This window comes from Myotis davidii, unplaced genomic scaffold (genome assembly GCF_000327345.1).
Source record: "Myotis davidii unplaced genomic scaffold, ASM32734v1 scaffold173, whole genome shotgun sequence".
NCBI lineage: Eukaryota > Metazoa > Chordata > Mammalia > Chiroptera > Vespertilionidae > Myotis > Myotis davidii.
In genome coordinates this window covers 3444235-3463509 of record NW_006286303.1, presented here as the reverse complement: position 1 = coordinate 3463509, position 19275 = coordinate 3444235, and the positions used below count along the sequence as shown (strand labels likewise).

General features: G+C 46.3%; 1 protein-coding gene across 1 annotated transcript in view; it reads right to left on the bottom strand.

Moving 5' to 3' along the window:
• Positions 1-5334: 5334 nt before the first annotated feature.
• The window catches only part of USP46 (ubiquitin specific peptidase 46), a 55722-nt gene continuing 41781 nt past the window's right edge, over positions 5335-19275 (bottom strand). The window contains exons 6-9 of the mRNA XM_006757825.2: positions 15680-15763; positions 13159-13356; positions 9584-9662; positions 5335-8749 (exon numbers count right to left, since the gene is read on the bottom strand). Coding sequence (XP_006757888.2) covers positions 8648-8749; positions 9584-9662; positions 13159-13356; positions 15680-15763 — 463 coding nt within the window. The 3' untranslated portion in view covers positions 5335-8647. The remainder of the gene's footprint in view (positions 8750-9583; positions 9663-13158; positions 13357-15679; positions 15764-19275) is intronic.

The following is a 19275-nucleotide window of genomic DNA, read 5'->3' as shown; positions in this document are numbered from 1 at the left end:
GCCTAAGAAGAAATGCGCGTGATTTCTCCTATTCCTTCAAGCTATCCTTAGCCATTTTTCTTTATTGAATGTTCTTCTCACCCGTCCATCACTCACGTAATGCAGCTCCTGTTCTCAGATGTTACAATAGACTCTCTGCCCCACACTTCACTCCCCCATATGTACAAATGGAGCAGAGAAAAATCCTGCACCCACTGTAATTAAAGTTCTATTGTATATCCCAGAGTTTGAGGTCGGCAGACAAAATTACAAATAAATGCCTTTAGGGAAAAAAATAATGTAAAACTGTTCCAAAATGCAAGATAATTTTCTAGTAATTCTAAATCAACGAGGCTTCTATTCTGTATCACTTTTGGGGAGCTCTTAATCTTTGTGCCCCCCAAAATCAATAGCTTACAAAGAATTTTCACCAAAACACGAGTAACAGAAACAAAAAAGTATATTTGCCCTTAGGTAGGACTATGCGGAATAAAATGCAGCCCTGCCATCTCAGCCGGTTGGCTGTTGGGCACTGTCCCTAACCCTCCTCCAGTAAGAAAGTGGCTCTCAGGCCTTTGACTTAAACCCTTCCATCCGTTTCTCAAAGGTGCCGTGTTTCTTCCCTTCCTTCCTGCCCTTTCTTCCTTCCCTTTGTAACATTAACCAGTGAAGTAGGAACAGGGACCAGCTGTCCTCCTCTGACGAGGTTCCTCCACACCAGCCTTGCCGACAGCAGGCCCTGACTTCACTCAGCCGCCCCTTCTAAGCAAAACCTTCAGAGGGACCCGGAGCACTGTCGTCAGGGAGGCGTGTTCTTCTCTCCTGTGACTCTGGGATCCTGTGTTCATGGCCCCATCTTGCCTGTTTAATGTAAGCCCTGGTTTAGCTTCAAGATAACTGTCAGGTCTTGGGTTTGTTTTTAACAAAACCCATGGGCAAATTACATATAAATATAAATATATATAAATAGACCGAGACGTGTGCAGCAGTTGAGAAAAATTGGGGGCTATTTCTAGGCTATTCCCACTAGAGGGCACTAGGCTGTGCACTATGTCCCCAATCATCCCACTGGCCCTCCGCCTTCACCCCTCTCCGACCCTCACTCCACCCCAGCCCTATGGCTCTAACAGTGGTTCTCAACCTTCCTAATGCCGCGACCCTTTAATAGAGTTCCTCATGTTGTGGTGACCCCCAACCATAAAATTATTTTCATTGCTACTTCATAACTGTAATTTTGCTACTGTTATGAATCGTAATGTAAATATCTGATATGCAGGATGTATTTTCATTGTTTGCGACCCACAGGTTGAGAACTGCTGCTAGAAGCTCACATGTAACAAGACCCAGACAGAACCGGGACCCTCTGTGGAGAACATTGGAATTCTCGAAGCAGACTGTACCCTTGCGACAGGTGAAGCTCAGGCCCCATCCCTGTCGTCAGACCCCACCTCGAGGTCTGACCCCAAATGAGCTCCCGGGCTCCAGAGACAGGCACACCTGGGCCTGAGAGATTCTAAGGGCAGGTGCGGAGGTGCCAGGAATCCACACACAATGAACACAGCTTGTTGGTCTCACCGTATCCAACTCATCATCATCACATTCTATACCTGTTGAGCTTTCCAGAAGTTTCTACACCTCACAACCCCATTCTCACTGTATTTGACAGGTTAGGGAAAACCGAGGCCCAGGTGCACCCAGTTACTGGCATCCAGTCCGAACACCGTGCCCTCTGGGCAGGAGTTACTGCAAATTAATCAGACGAATGGGGGACTGACGACAGCCTGGACCATGTGTGGCTCCTTCTCCTTCCGGCTGCGAGGCAGCAGCCCAGGCTGACCGCAGGAAGTGACATATCTGTCAGTTTAGCACACTCCTCTGTCGATCCTCTCCCACCAGACCTCCAGGCACACAACTGTGGTCGAACACACCGTGTAACCCTCACAGCAGTGAGGCCACACACCGTGGGGAAGCTGAGGGAGAGAAAGAACGTATAGGATTGGGGTTTTGGTTTGCTTATTTAGGGGAGGGCTCAAGGAACAGGGGTTCCACCTGGATTGGGTGTGGTCAAGCAGTGGGGACAATTCTCTGACCGTGTATCTGAAACCTCATCTAGGACCGATGAGAGCTAACACTGTCCTGGGTGAAGCAGTGACTGATTTGGGGGGAGGAGACGCTTGGTGTTTGTGGTAGCAGTGACCTTGTTTTTGTCTATGCTTAGACAGGATTATGAAATTGTCTTACTTTTTGTTTCACTTCATCATGGTCTCAGCATGACCTTGTCTGAGGCTGGTGTCTGTGAGATTACCCCAGCCAGAAAACACCACGGCCCAGCTGTGAGTGCCGAGCAGCCCCCAACAACATCCAAGGCGTAGCTTTTCAGGCTGGTGTCTGGCTGTCAGGGGCTGCTTGTCTCTCACCTCTCTTTAGGCTTGCCTTCATGCCTGGAGAATGTCGTGGGGATTAGATGAATGGAACAGTATAGCGTAGTACTACCCTAGAATGTTTACGTAACGTAACTAGTCTATGCTTTCTATTGTTTTGACAGTTGTGCGTCTCCTCAAAGACCCATGGAGAAGAGCTCCTTTTCCAAACACCATGCATGAGCACGGTAACCCCAACAAATGAGGTCGAACCAACCTCTAACTTCATGGAACCAGGAAGCCACAGTCAGGACCTGAACTCTTATGCCTTCTGATCCTCTATTTCCCCACATGCTGACGATGGCACCAGCTGGCAACCAGCCCACACTGGAACCTGGACATAGTCCAGTAGAGCTTTTTCAGGCTTCTATTGAATTGGGTCTAAACTTCTTCCATCAGAGTTCAAGGTCGGGGCAACAGCAAAGAGCACAGAATCTGTAGGTTGCATATCCATCAGCTAAAGGCGTTTGTGGGGCTCACTGGGGTTCCATCTAACCCTGCAGATTGGGGACCAAGGCTGAGAAGCTAAAAAGTAATGCTAGAAGGATCTTAACTTTATTCCCCTCCTCTTACTCCAGATATCCACACCCCCTCGTTCTTCTATGTTCTGTACAAATTCCCATCTAAGGACAGAGTCTGCGGTGAGGTTGTTCCTCATAAACCCTCACAACTCCTCAGATGATAAAGTTTAAAGACCCCAGGTCTATCAATGAACATCCGGGAAGAGGGCTTCTCTCTATTCCACAACCTTCACCCCAACTTCTGCTGAAGCCTTCCTTCTAAGTCCAGGGGGACATACAACATACCTAGGCTAGCAATTTATTTGTATTCTCTGGGTTTTGGGGGTCGCAGAAATAGAAAAATATGCAGAAATAACTTCTTTTCAAAGACTTTTCAAAAAATTCATCCTAGGGATGGAGATGCGGAGGCCAACGGAATGATCTTTTCACACAGGTTTCATTAAGTCCTTACAAAATATTTTTCTATCCTTTCGCTTGGGAAACGAGTAAATAAAACTCAACTTGGAGATGAGCTCTGGAGTGAAAGGCTTAGCTTGCTCAGGAGGTACGATGGCTCACTTTTAAAATGTCTTGTGTTTATTTTCAGTTGTCTCAGCACAGAATGTTCTGTCAGGCAAGGTCAATTAAGACAGATGCTGAAATAAAATTACAGCTGAATTGAAGCAAAGGACTTGGTTAAGTATCGAGAAATGGTGGCTTCAACCATCAAATTATTTTGCTTCCAGCCAAGTCAAATCTGTAAGTCTCAGTTTTCTTCTGAAGAAAACTCAAGACTTCGCTAAGGAGGTAAGAACAAAATAGAATTTCAACCCACAACGTAAGTGCCCAACCTCCCCACGAAGGGTTCCCATGGGGTTCAAAACCACCCTGATACAGCCTGCGCCCTCACACAAACATGGTCCATGTAACTGAGGTGAACGTGATATCCAAGGCTGTTAATAAATACTTTACTATGAATCGCCATGTGGGAAATGAGCACAAAGTTAGGATTCCTCGTTACAAAATCTCATGTCATTTCTGATTGTGGTGCCTCATAACCAACATGAAGTTATTTTTCATTTGTTTGTAAATTCCTAATATGCTTTTTTTAAGCACTGTTGAACCATAAGGGAACTATAAAAGGAAACACAGGTTGATAAACCAATAAAATAGTCACACAGCTTAAAAACTCTCATGCCCTGAATGCCTGGTTCTAATTATTTGATAACTAGAGGCCTGGTGCACAAAAATTCATGCACTCCAGGTGTGTGTGTGTGTGGGGGGGGGTCCCTCAGCCTGGCCTGTGCCCTCTTGCAGTCCGGGACCCCTTGGGGGATGTCCACCTGCCCCTCTGGCAGCCTGGGAGCCCTCGGGGGATGTAAGTTCCCGGGGAGCAGGGGTAGCGGGCCTAAGCCACAGTCGGCCATCCTTAGCGCTGCCGAGGCAGCGCGAGAGGCTTGCGTGCAGCCGTCAGCCCGCCTTGTGGCTGAGCATTGCTCCCACTGGGGGAGCGCACTGACCACCAGGAGGCAGCTCCTGCGTTGAGTGTCTGGCCCCTGGTGGTCAGTACACGTCACGGCGACCAGTCATTCCCTGGTAGTTCTGCCCTTAGGGTCAATTTGCATATCACCCTTTTATTATAGAGGATAATGTAAAGAAAGTGTTTAGATATTTGATTCATAAAATCCAGTGTTAGGACTTTCAACACGCCGGCTCTTTTAACGTGAGAGTTAAGAGGCAATATGCCCAAGTCGTTGATGCAATGTAATGGATTTATGTTTTTGAAACACTGTGTGCTCTCTAGAAGGAGCTGACAGGCAAGCTCAGGCAATGCTGAGAGCAGGCAGGGAGAAGCCAGATGCTGATGGGATCCCAGAGCTGCAGCCACTTCCTTTTGGGGAATACATCTTTTATTTTGCAACTAATAGATTTCATATGCAAAGTCCCTAGCTAAGCAATTCTTGGTGATGCCTAATTGCCAATCCTTAATTCTTTTTTTTTTTTCTCCCACCGATATGCTCAATTTGCTACAGATTTCAGGATTAATTCTGTTGGCCTCTTCATTCAAAAATAGTAAGTTACCTCCAGGACAGTGACTTTATCAACCTTGACAGTAGCATTGCCTCTATCTATTACAATGACCAGAATGTTCTTTACATTCCCACTGCTATGAAATTAAGTCCAGAATAACTACCTAGATATGAGACTTAACAAGGACTCACATTTTTATAACATAATGTATATAACATTACCCAGATATAATTCTCTAGGAAGAGAATTCCTATTTTTTTTAATTTATTTATTTTCTGCAAACAGTTTTAGAGGCAGGGTGTTAAACTGATTGAAATTTCACAAGATTGACATTATTGCTTAAAGTGCTTGAATTGGTTACATTTAAAAAAATTAAGGTACAGATTATTTTAAGTGAAAACTATTTGTTTTTGTTTTTGTTTTTTTAGCAACAAAGTCATATGAATGCCACACACATAGAGTAACTATTTTGGTTACACAGTAATGGAAGCCAAAAATAAATTAATGTAATACTGGAAAACAGAAACTTACTTAGGCAGGAAAGTAGGAAACCCTTTCCCTGACCCATGCCATCTACAGAGTGAATCACAACAGTGCTGATAAACGCCTTGATCACAGGAGAGCAAAACAGGGCAAAACATTTAGTGCACAATATTTTAATACACGGGACTATACAAAGTTGATCAAAATGCAATGTTTAAAGATAAAGTCCATCTGTAATAAAGCTACACTCCAGTATCGAAAATAAGCCCTAAGCTCCAGTTAGAGCATCATTCATTGTTAGGCATGCCCATGAAGTTAGGGGTACCCAGGAAAATAAACGCCTGGGGGCCATTTCTGCCATTTCTTTCCCCACTTCATCTGACATCCAGAATATACCAGGCGACACAACCAGCCGGCTTCCTATTCCGACCAGCACCCTCTGTGTTGCTCCTTGGCTGCCTCAGTCCAGGCCACTTGACGCAGCCTCAGAATGGAAAACGCATCGACATCCAGGACCAATGTCAGCATTTTACCAGACTCTACCTTTTCGGCATACTGCACCATCATCTAGATGCTAAGCTAGTAAGTAGCCAGTAAAGCAAGTATTTCTTCTCGTGTCAAGTGTAAAACACGGTAACTCATTTTAAAACACCCAGCAGTTGAAAAAAAATACAGCAGGTCTCCCTCCCGAAAACGACACGTAAACACCCTGGCCACGCGGGGGCACTGCTGAGCCTCGTGCTATCCTCGGCCTCAGAATGGCCCCGGGTTTCCCACACCGATCTCCGCTCTGGGGGAGGAATGAGGGATGAAAAATAGAAGTGTGTGCATGCTGCTGTCTTTACAGAACGTGAAATGACCCGGGGGAAGTAGCTGCCTAGCGTCTGTTTCATTAATTGAAGAGAAGGGAGAAATTACCCAATAGCTCTCAAGTTTAAAAACCCAACAGAGTGCTGGAGGATAAGTGCATTTTCCCAATCTTTTCCTGCATCACATGACCATTTCCATGTCTTTGCATCATCCCCCACTCTTGTTTTTTTTTTTATTACAAAAATCTATCCATGGAAACTGAATTTTAACTGACACTTTCTATTAAAAGGAATTACTTCAGTTAAGTCACTGGGGAAAAAAACTCTTTATAAGAAAAAAAAGGCATCCTGAATCTATGCATTTAGGTATTACTTACACAGGCTTCCAAATGAAACATTTTTTTTCTAATAAATTAGCTTCAAGAGTCATTTCAAAGATAATTTTAATAGTTTTTCTTAAGAATCAGTTCCAAATATATTAGATATCAACCATCATTTTCTTAAACTTTGCAACCTGCAGTCAAATATATGGGTTATATATAGTACAAACAGTTCCCTACAGCAATCACCTTCAATTGGAAAGTATCTCTCCTTAATAACAGAATAAAAACTCACCTTCCTGGTAAGTGATCACTGCATACGTTTCATGGAGGAAAAAACAGACAAAATATTTATAAATATGAATTTGCCTTTAAACAAGGCGATGTATACTTTTGTCACTCGTATAAAACAATAATGTGAAGATCACCCTGTTTTGTCTTCTCCAGTGAAAAGTAAAACATTTCACTTCAAGCATGAACAAATGAAGTGTCAGCATGCTTATTTAAGTTCTGAGCAATAAACAGTTCACGATATTTCAAAGATAAGAAATCCAGTTTTCATCTAGATAAAGTGCTATGCTCTTACTTGTTGCAAAATGGCCACTAACATTTTCCATTTCAATTTTTTAGTTCACATTATGCCAAACACCTGTATGTTCGTTCGCTGATTTATTAGATAACAAGATCATGTGTTCACAGTATATTATAGTGTATGGAGGTCAACCGACTTCCCAAAGGAAGGTCTATGACTCATAGCATTTGTAGGAAACCAAAAACCAGCTCCACGGCAAAACACCACATCAACCCTTTTAATAAAAGGTACCAATACTCAAATGATCTAATAAATACATATATAACAAAAGTGAAAAAAATAACTAGGGTGAGATGAGGTTCATCCAAAAAACTCCGTCCTGTCAAGCATCCTAGGAGCCTGAGTCAAAGAAACGCCGCCGTTTGGCTCCCTCCTCCGCCCACGCCGACACTTCCCTCGACCCACCTTCACGCCAGTTAACTCCAGTCTTCCCTCCAGGGAAGGTGCCACCTTGGCCTGGGCTGCCACCGCCTCAGCGAGCAGGCTGAGCTGCCTCAGAGTGAACAGCGGCCCAGCGCGCAGCTGGTCCGACCGGGGCAGTGCTCTCGTTCTCCCGGGCACAGAACGATGGTCTGACTGCTCAGGAGGGCTGCGCTGGCGGCAGCCACCGGGGTCCTGGCCCTGCGACCACGGACTGCGAAAGGCCGACACCAGGCCTGGAAAGGTGCCCTAGATGCTCAGCAGTGCCAGGCAGAGGAGGGAGACGACGCACGGACCTTGCGGGAGAAAGCGGCACTAAGAACACACAGCGGAGTTATTGTCCTGAATGTGGTTTTGGTAGGAAGATAAGTAACCTTTCTCTCCCCATGAAAGCTTCCTCCTCCTGGCTTGGCCTGCTCTGAGCTCCCCACCCTCTTTGCCCCAGGGAATTCTAGCTCGAGGTGAGCACAGCCTGAGCACACACTGGCACCCTGAACAGCTCTTCACCCTGCCCCACCTGGAGCATGGTTTTAGTATCTGAGGTTACTCACTTTTAAACAATTTCACCTGCACACACTTAAAGCTATACTTGCAGCCCTAAAGGTGAACATCTATCCAATTCTGTCCTTCGAGGCAGAGAAGCTAAACATGGGTAGCAACGTTTCCAGGGACCCGGTAAAGGAATGCATTGAAAGGAGACCCTGGAAACCACTTAGAAAGCTCAGCAAAGACTCCACACAGACTGCAGACATTCTAGGACATGTCATTCTAATCCAGCCAGAGACAGCCAGTGGCATAATGTTTACCCGACCCTAAAATTAGCAACTGTTATTCATATAAATCTTACTACAATCTGATTGCAGTTAACTTCTACCTCAGACTAAAATAAGACCACAAATAGTGCTGCATGTAGAAAAAAAACAAGAGAGAGAGAGAGAGAGAGAGAGAGAGAGAGAGAGAGAGACTAACACAGCCAGATCATTGAGACTCGGAGTAATACATTGGTGGTCCTCGGGGAGAAGCAAGTCCGCAGAGAACCTAGTAACAGTGCTTGAACACTCCCCCTCTTGAGTTAGTCCCACGGTCCTTTAAGTTATTCTCGTGACTGATAGAATAAAATATATCCAGATTCTGAATTTTTTGATATATCTGACGTCAGGCCATAGAATTCTTCAATAGCTTGGGCATCAATTTTCTGCAACAAAAGAGAAATAAAACAATATACTTGTGTAACGTGATGACTGGGAGAAGGACAAAACTAATGGAACGCACAAAGTCAGTGTCAGGAACACTGTTGGCTATACAATCACAACTGGGAACTTCCGATGGCAGCCGGCATTCCCACAGACTTGGCAGAGGACACGACTGCATGAACTGCACATCTCTGGGGAGAAAGCCACCCTCGAAGTTAGCAGCAGCCGCATGTGGGCACGCAGGAGGAGCCAGGACTTCTGTCTTTCTAATGGCAAACTGGGGCCTGGGGAGTCACCGTGATCCTTTCCCTTTCTTTTTATCCCATGGGCTAAACTAGACCATGTCTTTGAGCATGAATTCTCTCCAGCTACTATGCCTCTACAATAAAATCAACATTTGGAATACTTGGGTATAATATAAAGATTTTCCAGGTCCAACAGACTGAAAAATAAAGTTTTTAATAACCAATACAAGAAAAATTTGATATAATGAGAAAATTTTAACAGAGTTTCGAAGTGCATTATTTGGTCTCTACCAGAGAGGACTACAGTCCGTGAGGCGGCAGAACGCACTATAAATATGACCGATGGTGGTGTAAAACTCCCCTGTCCACGGCTGATCAGGTGATCAGAACACAGTGTTAAGGGGGCCGTGATCACACCCCTCCTCCCTCTCCATAAAGGGAAGCAGCAGGATTTCGTTTTGAGAGAAATGTGCGTTGTTCTAAGGTCAGATGGTAGGAAAACAGGCCTCTTCCAGAAAACATCCACACCTACACATGCCCCAAAATGCGATCCCCATCCCACCCCTGCCGCAGAGCACTCTGCATACCCACCTCTACGATGTCGTCATCAAACAAAAGCCAGAAGCCGTGACTTTTCACAATAGTGATATAATGCCCACGATTAGGACCGCTGGAAAAGACAGAAAAAGACAGCAACCCATTAACATTTACTTCTTTATAAGCAGCGACTCACTAGAGAAAGCTAGCATCAGGGCAGAACTTGGCCTGACCGGCTCACAGAGGAGCACCAGGTGCTGGCGCTATGCTGGGCAGATGGAGTGCAGAGATGAGTGGACATATGGTGTCTAAGGACTCACAATCCAGGGGAAAACAGACATTCAGATTCGACAAATACAGCAAATAATCACTGTATGCATACCTACTATGTGCCAGATCCTATTCTGGCTGTCAGCGGAAAACACAGTGAACAAAACCAAGTCCCACTTTTGTAGGGGTAGGGGTTGAATAGGGAATAAACAAACTAAAATGTAGATGCATCGGCAGTGGTGGTAAAGGCCATGAAGAATAAAGCCGATGGATGGCATAGTGAGTGGAGAGGGACAGCATTCTCTGATATAAAGGGATGGAAGGGGCCTGATAACATGAGATGTGAGCAGAAGAAAATTTCCCTGAAGGAAAGGACTGTGTGACAAGCCATGGACTATTCCTGATGGAAGCATCAGGAATAAGGAGCAGCAAGTGCAAAGGTGTTGGGGCATACAGTTCTTGCTGTGTTCACGGAAGAGCAAGGAGGCCAGAGCTGAGAGCGCCAGGGGCAGCCAAAGCCAAAGGGGGTAGGGGCTCTCATGGCTAAGATTTTGGACTTTGCTGTGAGTGAGCCAGGAAGATCCCTGGGAAATTCTGAGGAGTTGATTTAAGTTTCAGAAAGATGTTACTAAACCACAATGTATAATACCAAGCATTAAAATAAAAAGGTATATATTACACAACTAGAGGCCCGGTGCACAAAATTTGTGCGGGGGGCGGGGGGGAGTGTCCCTCAGCCTGGCCTGCACCATCTCCAATCCGGGACCCCCTGGGGAATGTCCTATTGCCAGTTTAGGCCTGATCCCTGCGCTCTTGCAATCCTGGACCATTGGCTCCTAACCACTCACCTGCCTGCCTGCCTGCCTGCCTGATCACCCCTAACTGCCCTCCCCTGCTGGTCTGGTTGCCCCTAAAGTGCCTTCCCCTGCCTGCCTGATTGCCCCCAACTGCCTCTACCTCGGCCCCTACCACCATGGCTTTGTCTGGATGGATGTCTGGAAGATGTCTGGTCTAATTAGCATATTACCCTTTTATTAGTATAGAAGATAAAAATAGTAGAAAGAACAACTAAACAGCTATTACTCTGTAGTTAAGATTTGCACAAATGAGATTTTAATCCTGAATTTAGAGTTTTATTTTGTGCAATACATCATTAAAGCTAAAAAGCGGTATTTCCCTATGGTTACTTTCTTTAAATACAAGATGACCCACACCAACTGTTCCTGCCTTTCTCCAACCTCACCCGGCCCTCTGCCCCCTCCCTGAGCTCCAGCCCACTGCTCTCCTCAGCTTTCACACACATCACCCTTCACATGCGAGCCTTCCACCCGCTGCAACTGCCTGAAACGATCCTCCCCCAGTGTTTGCACTCTGGCCCATGTTATCCTGAGCCCTCAGCTAAAAGGTCACCTGGGTAGATACATCTCTGCCGATCACTCCCCTTGCTTTCACCACCTGGTTGGTTCATTCCTCATAGTATGAATCAAAATCATAGTGTTCTGTACCTTCAGATCCTGCCCGGGGACCCAGAAAACAAGGGTTCAAAAGAGCTTGCAGCAGATATCAGTGAGTGAGGCTGTGCACCCACTGCCACCGTGAGCCAAGAGGCCCTGGCACAGAGAAGGGCTCAGCTCCCTAACCTCAGAGCTTCCCGGTGCCCCCAGCCAGCCCTGCTCTGTGTATCAGAACAATGTGCCTCTGGTGGGAAGAATGTAAAGAATCCCAGTGAGCAGCATGCGTGGCTCAGCACCCACTCGCCCTTGCTGCCAGGGCTGCTCTGACCTCGTGCACCCATCACAGAGGCTGCCTGTCCCAAGCCCGGTCTCTCGCTCGTCCTGTCTCCTCAATGGGTCTCCGCCGTGCCCTCCCCAGTGCTCCCAGGATCACAGTTGGCACTCACAGAGATCCCACTGAAAACCCATGCGTAGCCTAAAAATCTGAGCGCTTGTTTCCCCATCACACTGCCTGCCTCAGCATGATGCCCTCCAGGTACCAGGCTCTGCCTTCCCAAAACCTCCTCTTCCTAAGCCCTGCCGGGGTCCCATCTAGTGTCCCTGGCCAGCTTCCAGATCACTGGGCCCCTGGGTTCTTCAAAGGGACCTGTTAGAACTATTCCTCAGGGAAAACACAAAGCCGGCTTATCACTGCCCGAGAAATATAACTGAGAACACAAAATATCCAGTGACCTGAAGTTGGTCAATATGTGCAGGACAAAACAGGGGTGCTTCAGATGTGACGTGACAGCTCAGGATACCATCCGCCCCAACACAGGATTAAAAGCTCATCCATCCACTCCTCCACGTGGAGCTGTGCACCTCCCGGAATAGTCCGTGCACCACAGCCCGACCGAGGCAAGATGCAGAGGAAAAGACACCCGCACTGTGGCACGTCCCAATCTAGAAGCCGCGAGGGCAGGGAAAGCTGTGCCCACCCAGGAAGAGAGCACACACCGACCCCAGCTGAGCAAAGGAAAACAAGAGGGGAAGTCTCAGTAGCCTTTCCATGCTCAGGCATCTCCAAATTACGGAAAAGATTTAATTATAAAAAAGATTTAATCAAAGGAGTTTCAGCAAAACACTGCTCATCTCTATCTAGGGGCCTTCTCTCTCTTTCTCTTCTGATTATGTACTTTGTAAAAATAGAGTTTGCTGTGGTTGTTTTTTTTTTTTTAAATAATTTATTGATTTTTAGAGAGAGAGGACAGGAGAGGGAGAGAGAGGAAGAGAAATATCGATGTGAAAGCACAACACTGCTGGGCTGCCTCCTGCACGCCCCTTACCGGGGACTGAGCCGGCAACCTCTTGGTTTACGGGGTGACTCCCAAACCAACTAAGTCACACAGCCGGGGCCTGATTATATATTTCTCATGGGATGTTGGGCAAAGACTGAGAAATACATAAACAATATTTTTTAAGAGTACATTTTCAATCATTCAAAATGCCAGAAAACTGAACTCTGATCTACTGCTTCGTCTTTATTCATACATCTTAAAATACTTTTGAAATCACATAACCTGTAACCTGGCTTTTTAAAAATTAAAATCACAGCATAAGCATTTATGCCTTCAAGTTATTTCAAACTCCTCCCAAGCATCATTTATAACCAAAGATTTATTATTTCCCTTGTGATAAAACATTTATATTATCTTATCATAATGCAGTTGATTTCACTTTATGTGTGCATGTAGACACATTTATATTTGTTTAGATGATATATATATACAAGAGCTTGGAAGAGATTCCACAAATAGTCCCATTATTACTCGGACTCACAGCCCAGGAAAGGCCCAGCTGGGTCTGCTTGGGCACAGGGATGACCCCCCTACTTCCCACGTGCACCCCGCTGCCGCTGGCCCATACCTGCCACAGTGCACCACCACGGCCACCAGGTCGTACATGCGGTCCAGGTTCACAGCGTCGCTGGAGGTGTTGAAGAGCCGCAGCTCCAGCGGGAAGACCACGCGGTAGGAGAGCTTGGTGTACCTGTGCAGCTGCTCCATGTACTTGAACCGCTTCAGGTGCAGGGCCAAAATCATGGGCAGCTTTTTCACTCTCATCCTACGGAACCGTGAAATAGAAACCCAGTTGTACCCGAGCCGTTAGGGAAACAGAATCCACTGTTGCCTGCAGATGGAGAGCAGGAGGGTCTAACCAACTGCAAATGACCAACCACTCATAAGAGTAAAAGTCTGCTCACTTGTGTAGAGCTGACTTCTCCCACATCCTTGGCTAACTGAGCACAGTCGGCCAGAGAAAAACGCAGCCTGGGGCGTTGTTGAGTGAGAGGAGACATTCCAGAACTTCTGTACCAATAAAATTAGGGAGTGCGATCGCTCTCTGTCACTGCCCAGCCTGCTAGGGAGGAACAGCACCTGGGTACCCTCCTCAGCCCCTTCCTGAGATCCTGGACAGGAGGGTGGCAGCTCTGGGGAGAGGACGCTGGGGCGAGGACAAGCAGAAGGGTGTGGTCTGGACTTCCAGGTTCCAAGGACCACAAGGATGAACAGCCACTGCCAGCCGCTGGCATCAGGAAACCAAATGTGCCAGGCTCACTCCCACTCCCTCTGTGCTCTTGGGCCCATCATTTCCCTTCTCTGGCTCAGTTTCCTCGTTCAGGGATTGGCTCAGCGCTCCATTTCCCAAACTGGGCTCCTCAGTGCCCTGGAGACACTAACAGGGTGGGCTTTCTGCAACCCAGTTTGGACAATGCCACTGTTTTGAAGCTCCTCCCTGCACCTTAGCACAGTGGTTTTGAGAAATCCACACTCACGGAACGGTTTTCTATTGTTTGATGCAGCATTTCCCAAACTTATATAAACACAGAAAGCTTTTCTCACCCAAGGGCCGTTAATATTCCTCGGTAGAAAGTCACAAAGACAACAGTCTCTGTAGTGAGCACTGGTAGAACAGAGTGTCCTCCGGGCACCTTCCAGGGCCCTGTCTATGAATGTCCTGAATTTGTGTACATCCTGCTCAGCCTGTGTACACATCTGATGCATATTATTTGAAAGGGACAAATTTTATGAGAATACTATTCAGGAATCTTTTAAGGTAAAACTCTGTTCATAAAAAAGTAAGCAAAATAACATCAGCAGAAACATATGAATTATGGGGAACCTCCTATTTTATAGAAGTACATGACATTTTAATGTGCGAGACCTCCAGGGCTGCACAGAAATCACCTTCCTGCCACATCGAAGACCTGGGCTGGCCTAGGTATACGGATGGGAGCAGAGGCGGGCTTCCCTGACCACTAAGGAGAGAGAAGTGCCTACCACCCACGCTCCAACTGCCACAGTGACTAACCTTCTGTACGTTTAGATGCAGCAAGGAAAGATGAGAAGGGCTGGGAGGCTGGGCAGAGGAATTATTTCATCCTCAGCCTCGGGCCTCTGAGGGTTTAGATGGCAGTAATGAGCATCTATGAGTTACTGAGAGCATTCCACAACCAGGGGCCGGGTAAATTTAACTCACAGGGAGACTTCACAGGATAATTAAAATGTCAAGTTTCTTGGCTTCTGGGGGAAAATAGCAGGGAAGCACTGGTTATCTCAGATTGTCCAAGAGCTGAAACTGATGGTGGGAAAAGGATGGGCAACCTTGGGTCCTACATCAATTCAGAATGTGATAACTTTCCTAACAGCTATCCATATAATTGATGTGTTACTGATTTCCTCATGACTCCTTATCAAATAATTAATTTTTAACCTCATACTTTCTAAAAAAGAAGCTCTGCGACCTCGCTGGGTGGCTCAGTTGATTGGAGCGTCATCCGTCCACCAAAAGGTTGCGGTTTCAATTCCCATCAGCGAACTTCGGTTGCAGGTTCGATCCCCAGTCAAGGTGTGTACAGGAGGCAGCGGGTGAATGATTCTCTCTCACACAGATAACTCTCTCTCTCTTTCTCTCTCTCTCCCCCCACCCTCCCTTCCACTCTCTCTGAAATCAATAAACGTATCCTCGGGTGAGGATTAAAACAAAAAGAAGTTCCAATGTTTGGGCAATACTAACAACATTACTGAGTAACAACTATATGTCATGTACTCTACTAGGTCCTTTTAATAGTTCGCCTTTAACCCCAAGACGACAGTGACTGTATCTGATGACCACTTGTTTACCCAGGGCACATAGGAGCACTCAATCAATATCTGTGGAAGGAATGCATGAGTGACCAAATGAGCAAATAATCATACGAATGGACAACTCTCCAAGGTGGGCATTCTTATCCTACTTTTACCCGTGACAAAGGTAAATGACTTCCCCAGAGCTCCTTGGCTATGAGCCCACGGAACTGGGATTCAAAACCAGATCTGGCAGGCTTCCCAAGCTGGCTCCCCGTCCAGACACAAAGCCAGCCTCTCGAGCGAAGCCCTTTACGCACCTTTTCTGGGCCTCCTGTTTGCTGCAGCACGTTTCACAATAATATTTCTGTTCACTACACAGTGTTTCTGTGTTGCTGAAGTCTCTGCAGAGAAAAATATTTACAGCTTAAAAAGAAGTCCAAACTGTGCTTGATGTACTGAGTTTTAAACGCTCTATCACCTGTAGGGTAATCTTTAATTGAGCGTAGGTAGAGGAGTGATGAGAAAAGATCCTTCTTACAAGTATGATGCCATTAGAGCAAGTCTACTGGGTTGGACTGTGATTCCACCAGGAGATGTTCAACTATAGCTTTATTTAATGGGACACAGACAGATGTTTCCAACTGACTCGGAAAAAACTCAGTGTTTAACAAAGAACACCTGTAAATTGGAGATACAAATTATAATAGAAAAATACTAACTATATTAAATGCCCACCGCAAAGCTGAGTCCAAAAACGTCAATCCCATAAAATTACTGGGACTATTGTACAGGAATGATAAATGGCACATCTCAGGTCTGTATTTCCTAAGAGCTTAAAAGTGAAGATAAGGACATGGAAACCATATACAACTGTCCTTATATGGAACCAAGGAAGTCCCAATGATCAGCATGTGCCGGCTTCCTCCCAGCCCTGCTCCCCGTCGCCCCACACCCTGGATGACATGAACGCTGGCCTCCCTCCTTTTGAGAACAAATGCCACTGTGATGTTATGTCTGCATGTGACTTATAGCCTACTGATAGGTTCATTTTTTAAATGTCATGGCTTTTCATTCTTTCTGGTCCCTGAGATTCTATTTAACATTCCTGTGGTACTACTTCAAAGGCAGAGAGAACATCCAGAATATAATAACACCCCAGAGTCTTGAAAAGGTCCGTGACATTTCCTTACGCACGGGGAGTGTCCCAGAACCAGAACAGTCACATTTGACTAAACTGAAAATGTTAGCCGAGCCAGTGTGGCTCAATGGTTGAGTGTCGACCTATGAACCAGGAGGTCACAATTCAATTTTCAGTCAGGGCACATGCCCGGATTGCGGGCTCAATCCCCAGTAGGGGGTGTGCAGGAGGCAGCAGATTGATGATTCTCTCTCATCATTGATGATTTTCTCTCTCTCACTCCCTCTCCCATCCTGTCTGAAATCAGTAAAAATATATATTTTTTAAATCGAAAATGCTATTATTCACAAGTGAAAGACTCAACCACTTAAACAGAGCTTATCAAAAGAAAACATGGATTGTTTGTTCATTAAATTCCCAAATATTTACCAACAGTGCTTGGGACGAGGTGCCAGAGATTCGCAGAGTCCCTGCCTTCACACAACTCAGCCTACAGAGACGTGCACAGGTGAGTCACAGACATTTGGTGCTCAGTGTGGGTCCAACATAAATCACTTCACACCGCTGATTCCCCTAAGCCCTCCAACAGCTCCTCAGTGCACTTGTGAATAAGATCCAAACTCCTTGCTATGGGACAGGCCAGCTGTCTTCAGATCTGACAGCTCTTCTGACCTCATCTCCGGCCTTGCCCACGCCCTTCACTCTGCTCCAGCCACACAGGCCAACCTTCTCCTGTAGCTCACGTTCCACGCTCTCCCTGCCTCTTGGCACTTGCAGGTGCTCCTTTCCAGATGCTTCCATACTACTTCGCTCATTCGGAGCTCGGTGTAAATGTCACCTCTTGCCAGAAGACTTCCCTGTCCACTTGCTCCAGACCCACCCAGCCCAGCCCAGCCCTAGCCCGCTGCTGTCTGGTTTTCTTCGGAGCACTCACTGCTCTCTGAAACGATCCTCTCACTCATTTAGTACGTGTCTCTCCTCTCTGTGGGCACTGACCCCCTCTGCCTCATTGCTGTAGCCAAGCACGGAGAATAATGCTCACGGCCCTCAATAATGCAGCTGGCTGAACGAAAGCAGAGGAGTGTGCACAGAGTCCAGGGGAAGCACGGGAGGAGACATGAACTTGAACTGGAGTAATTCAGGACATTTCCCCGGGGGCGATGCCCGAGGCAGGCTGTCGGAGGGAAAAAGTGCTGGGGGGACAGGAGTCAAGCATTGCAGATGGAGGGAACGCTGACAGAGGCATGGAGGCACAGCGAGTACGCTGCTTAGAAGCTGGCGTGGACCCTGCAGCTCTGGGGCCCCACTAACCAGTCTCAGCAAAGAGAAGACATAATCAGACGGTGCTTTCTACAAATACCACTTCTGGCAGCACCACGGAGGAAGAACCGGAGGGGGTCGAAGGCCAGGAAACAATTTAGAAGGCAATTACACTCCATCCCGATTTCAAGTGCTTGGTGCATAATACAGTCTCACATTCAGCTGAATGAATACAGGCAACTCTTCAGAGAAGGAGCGGATGTGAAAGCAGTGCTTGGCCTGCACAGGCTTAGGGGGTGGATGAGGCGGGGGCTGGGAGAGGGAGAGGTGCAAATGGGTGGCAGTGGAGATGCACACCCTGGGTACATCCACCACAGACAAACCTCTGTATCCAGCTAAGAACAGAAAACCAAGGCAGGCAGAGCAATGGACAGGGGTTTCTGCTTACTGTATTTCTCGAAGGCAGTTTCCTGAAATATGTGTAGGCCCAGATAGCAGAAATACAGCAGAAGTTAGTACCTAATTTAAGGGCCCACTTTACAAATGACCACCAGCTGGCTGGGAGCTTGCTGCCATGAGGACAGGGTCATGCTTTTAGGGGGTCTGTGAGTTGAAAAGTGAGAAGTGAGGCTAGGCGAGGAAAGGGGGTGACCAGCAGGAAACCCTGAGGCAGACCAGGCCTGTCAGTTGCTATTGTATAACTGCTGGAACAAAAGCAGGCAACAAAGGTGAGGAAACTGCGCAATAACAAAGTCAGAGGGGAAGGAAAGAGCAGAGACCTTTTTCCAAGAGCAGATCAATTACTAAAGCAGAGATGAGGTTAGAGAAAAAGCACAAAACTCTTTGTATTTCTTTCAAAAGAGTCATAGTGGCAGTAAAACACTATTTAAAAATATACTTTGGGGACCCGCCAATGTGTCTCAGTGATTGAGCATCGACCTACAAACCAGGAGGTCACAGTTTGATTCCTGGTCAGGGCACATGCCTGGGTTGCAAGCTCGATTCCCAGCAGAGGGCCTGCAGGAGGCAGCCAATCAATGATTCTCTCTCATCATTGATGTCTCTCTCCCTCTCTCTCTGAAATCAATAAAAATATATTTAAATATATATACACACACTCACACACAATTTGGGAACAAATCTAATATAAAATGCACACCTTTATAAATAAAAAAACTATACAATCTTATGGAAATGTATACCAAAAAAACTTGAAAAAAAATGGAGAAAGACTATGTTCATGGATGGGAATGTTATATACTTATAAAGATGGCTATCATGTCCAAGGCAATGTCTACATTTGATACATTTTTTTTGATGAATCATTTCAATTTTTTTTAATTTTTTATTACAAAGGGTATTACATATGTGTCCATTTTTCCCCCCGCCCTAGACAGTCCCCTAGCCTCCCCTGTCCCCCAGTGTTTTATGTCCATTGGTTATGCTTATATGCATGCATACAAGTCCTTTGGTTGATCTCTTACCCCCCTACCTCCTGCCCACCCCCCCACCTCC